At 36.7% G+C, this 4032-nt stretch overlaps 1 protein-coding gene across 7 annotated transcripts in view; it reads left to right on the top strand.

The window, feature by feature from the left end:
* The window catches only part of GRIA4 (glutamate ionotropic receptor AMPA type subunit 4), a 417768-nt gene that overhangs the window by 282931 nt on the left and 130805 nt on the right, over positions 1-4032 (top strand). For all 7 annotated transcript variants that reach the window (XM_006761462.2, XM_015562433.1, XM_006761466.2 and 4 more), the window contains exon 4: positions 972-1156. In XM_006761462.2, coding sequence (XP_006761525.1) covers positions 972-1156 — 185 coding nt within the window. The remainder of the gene's footprint in view (positions 1-971; positions 1157-4032) is intronic.

Consider the following 4032-nt stretch of genomic DNA (forward strand, 5'->3'; position numbering starts at 1 on the left):
TGGGCCTAAACCGGCAGTCAGACATCCCCCAAGGGGTCCCAGATTGGAGAGGGTGCAGGCCGGGCTGAGGGACACCCCCACTACCCCGTGCATGAATTTCGTACACCAGGCCTCTAGTTTACAATAATGGGTCCTCCATAAATATTTTTGCATTGTCATAACCAAAAACGCAGGTTTGGCTGCCTGCCACAAGGAAAGCCAAACTCATCAAACAGGTGCTGGTGCAAAAAGAAAGATGTTTATTCAAGCGTAGCAACCTGGAGAACAGTGGACTTTCACCTCAAAGATCATTCCCCCTTCCTGTTCAAGCCCACTGTTCTTACAGAGATAAGGAGGGAGGACTTTTTATCTACCCAATTATCTTGCTAGCTTTCTTGTGCTGGGGCCCTGTGCATTCATCTTTCTATCTTTTTGCACACTTGGTGTAAGAACCTACCCCTGTGGCCATTAGGTCAATGGGGGAGACTCCCAGATGCTTCATCTTACTGTTGATGGTAACATTGTTCCTTTAACATCTTCTCTTGTGTAGTTGAACCAAAAAATGTTGTTGCTACCTTGTTCAAAGGGAGAGTCAAAACATATGTTCAAAATTAATTCTATCTATTGTGTAAAATTACCAAAAAGCATCTATGAAATTATTATTGATTACAGGTGGTACTGTATTTGGGTTTTGGTTTATCTTATTAAAAATGTGTCTAGAGCAATGTAATATTCTTCAGTAGAGAAACTTTGAGAGCTTATTCAAAGAAGGATGTTGCTACTTCCTGTTTTATTCAAGAACTATTTTAAAGGATCTTGTTGTCCCAGGCCAAAAAAATGATTTGAAAATAACCACTTTAATTTTTAAATTTATAAGCATCCACTGTATATCTTGGAACATAAAAATGTAGGTATAGAATCAGTGACTGCCTACATAATTAAAGGGAAGTAAAGGATGCTCTTAGTAACCACCTGTATTTTTTCCCCACTAGGATATTCAATACTTCAAGCTATTATGGAAAAAGCAGGACAAAATGGTTGGCATGTCAGCGCTATATGTGTGGAAAATTTTAATGATGTCAGCTATAGACAACTTCTAGAAGAACTGGATAGAAGACAAGAGAAGAAATTTGTCATAGACTGTGAGATAGAGAGACTTCAAAACATCTTAGAACAGGTAAGTCCTGGATTTTATACTATTATTAACCTAGTTCTTGTACTAAAAAAGCTGACCTTTGGTTTACTTGTCCCCATCAATATCTTCTTCCAACCGTTTAGTTTGAAGTGTGGAGTTAGGAAGTTTTCATTCTATGGTTTATCTCCAAGATGAAATAATAATCTGCTATTACAAAGGCCATTTTGGTTTAGATCTCAAAGTGGGAAGGAGCACTATTTCTCAGACATTTTTAAGCTGTACAATAGAAAGAGCCTTTTGTGAACCATCAAGATTTCTTGACCTCCTATTTTCATAAACATCAATATTTTTCTTCTATATCTATGTATTTTTTAAATTTATCTTTATGGTTGAAAGTAATACAGATGTCCCCTTTTCCCCCCATTAACCCCTCCAACTTGCACTCCCCCACCACCACCAGGCATTCACCACACTATTATCTGTGGCCATGGGTTATGTATACCTGCATATAAATTCTCCCCACCCACCCACCTAATTTTGAGGATTAATGCCATTCCATCTAAAATATTTGAATATTTTAATATTTGTGATGGTGTGCTTTTTCTAACCTTTAGAGGAATAGTTACATGAGAAATAACATGAATTAGTAAAGCAATGAAACAAAGCAAAGTAATTTTTGGAACGGATTCTTTGTCTGCCAGAATCAAAAAATGAATCCACAGTCAGAAAGTGGTAAAGCAAAGGTGGAGTTTATTAAAGAACAAGTACAGACTCCCAAGTGGGAAGAGGGGACGGGTCCCACTGAGTTCCTTTTCCCTGTGGCTTACAAAGGCTACAGATCCTGGTGCCTTGATATCCCCTCTGATTGGTCACTATTCCCTTAGACTGGTTACTATAGTAACTCCTGGGCTCAAAGGTTAACCAAAAACCAAATACAGTTCCACCCTCCTTCCTTATTGTTTTCCTATTCCCTTTGGGCTTTCTTCTTCTTCTGGATGAAGGGCTTCCTTCCCTTTATTTTGTAAATATAGACCTTTTGCTGGTCCCAGCTCCCTCATTCTATAGAAATGTACCTGTTGCAGCTTTTCAGCTTCCCTATTCTATGGAAATATACCTTCTGCTGCTCTGCAGCCCTGTGCTTGCTTCCTCCATGGTCCCCTTAATTTCTAAAATTTCTAAAATTTCCTAAACCTGTCCTATTTTACCCCTAAAATTCCTGTTTCACTTTCAATAAATATTTGTTGATTTGATTTGAAGGAAACTATAAAATAGAGTTTTGCCATTGTGTTAAATGATCGGAAAATATTGCCAGATAATGGATAACATTTGTGTTCCCCCTAACCTGCATATCGTGATGAAGCTTCGAAAGGCCTTATTTGGCCAAAATTACAGTGAATGAATGCCATCTAGTGGTCTCAGAAATGTTTGCCTATATTCATCTACAATAATGAGTTGGCTAGACAATATTGCAGCATGACATTTTTTATTAGTTTGCTATATATATTTTATCTACAAAATTACATGATTTGATTTGTGGTAGTAAATTTACCAACTAAAAGGTTTATTTCTAATAATAACTTAAATATGCAACTATTCAAAACCAGCATGTGTTTTGGAGATTCCTCATTGTAAGAGGGCATTAAACCAGCTGCCTTATATTTCCTTCCTCAACTATATTAGAGTTTGTAAAAGTTAAAAAATTTTTAAAATATAGTATTTCTTTTAACAGTCTAGTAAAGCCAGAGCATACTGTAGAGGAAATGACAGTGTATTCACCTTCTGTCATCCTTTATAGAAGAAAAAGAAAAAACCCTTGATTGAAGAAATATGTTCATATTATATCGGGAAATAATTCATTACAAACCTATCCATTATCCAGGTTTATTCCTAAAAAAGCCCAAAATTATTAAGATTGTCATTATTCAGGGTATATGGAATTTTTACTGTATATTTATGGAAACCAAGGAAAAACATTCTTTCTTACTTCAGCTCAAAGTTCCATACTTCCTCTCTCCCACTCCCGTCCGGATTGAGGGTTTGGGTTGTTTGACCTGAACAACTGAGGCTTTGTAAATAGCTCCTCCTGAAGCCCAGAGTGCAGTCCATTCTAAGACCTGCTGGTTGCCAAGTTCCTGTCCGAGCTTGAGAGACGCTCAGAAAGACCATCCACGTAGCACCTGTGCTTCCAAGACTGTGTCTGGAGAAGGCAGCTGAATGGTTAACGCACACTGACCCATTTCAGAGGCGTAGCTGGTTTCTCGGAAGAAAATAGGCATACCCGAGTGATTTGGATTAACTCTTTGAATAAGCCTTAACTAAGCTCTTGCTAAGGGAACTGGACATCTAAATTTTTCTTGTCATTTCAAAGAAATTATTTCTTTTCTTTTTCCCAACCTCATTGAGATATGAATTATGTATAACATTGTGTCAGTTTAAGATGTACAACATGATAATGAGATACCCTCATAATACATTGTGAAATGATTACCACAGTAGGATTAGTTAAAAGTCCATTACTTCACATAATTATCATTTCTTTGGGTGGCTGAGGACATTTACGATCCATTTTCTCAGCAACTTAAAAAAAGGATATAATACAGTGTTGTTAATAATAGTCACCATGCTGTACATTACAACCCCAGAACTTAGAAACCTTGAATGTCTACCTGTTCTATTTCTATTTTTCTTGCTGAAAGCTAAAAGGTTTCTGTTCTATCATGATAGCATAGTGATAACGAGGCTAGTGAATAGACCTTTGTCCCTTTAAAATGCCTCTTAGGTATAACTCTCATCAATTATAGCAAAGTCTAGGGTATTGTGAGAATATAATGTGCTCTTAATTGTCATATAAAGTTTCTCTGTAAGAAAAGCTTATTTCTGGTTCTGCAAATGATTTTTACTATATATATAATATTATA

This window comes from Myotis davidii, unplaced genomic scaffold (assembly GCF_000327345.1).
Source record: "Myotis davidii unplaced genomic scaffold, ASM32734v1 scaffold158, whole genome shotgun sequence".
Taxonomy (NCBI): domain Eukaryota; kingdom Metazoa; phylum Chordata; class Mammalia; order Chiroptera; family Vespertilionidae; genus Myotis; species Myotis davidii.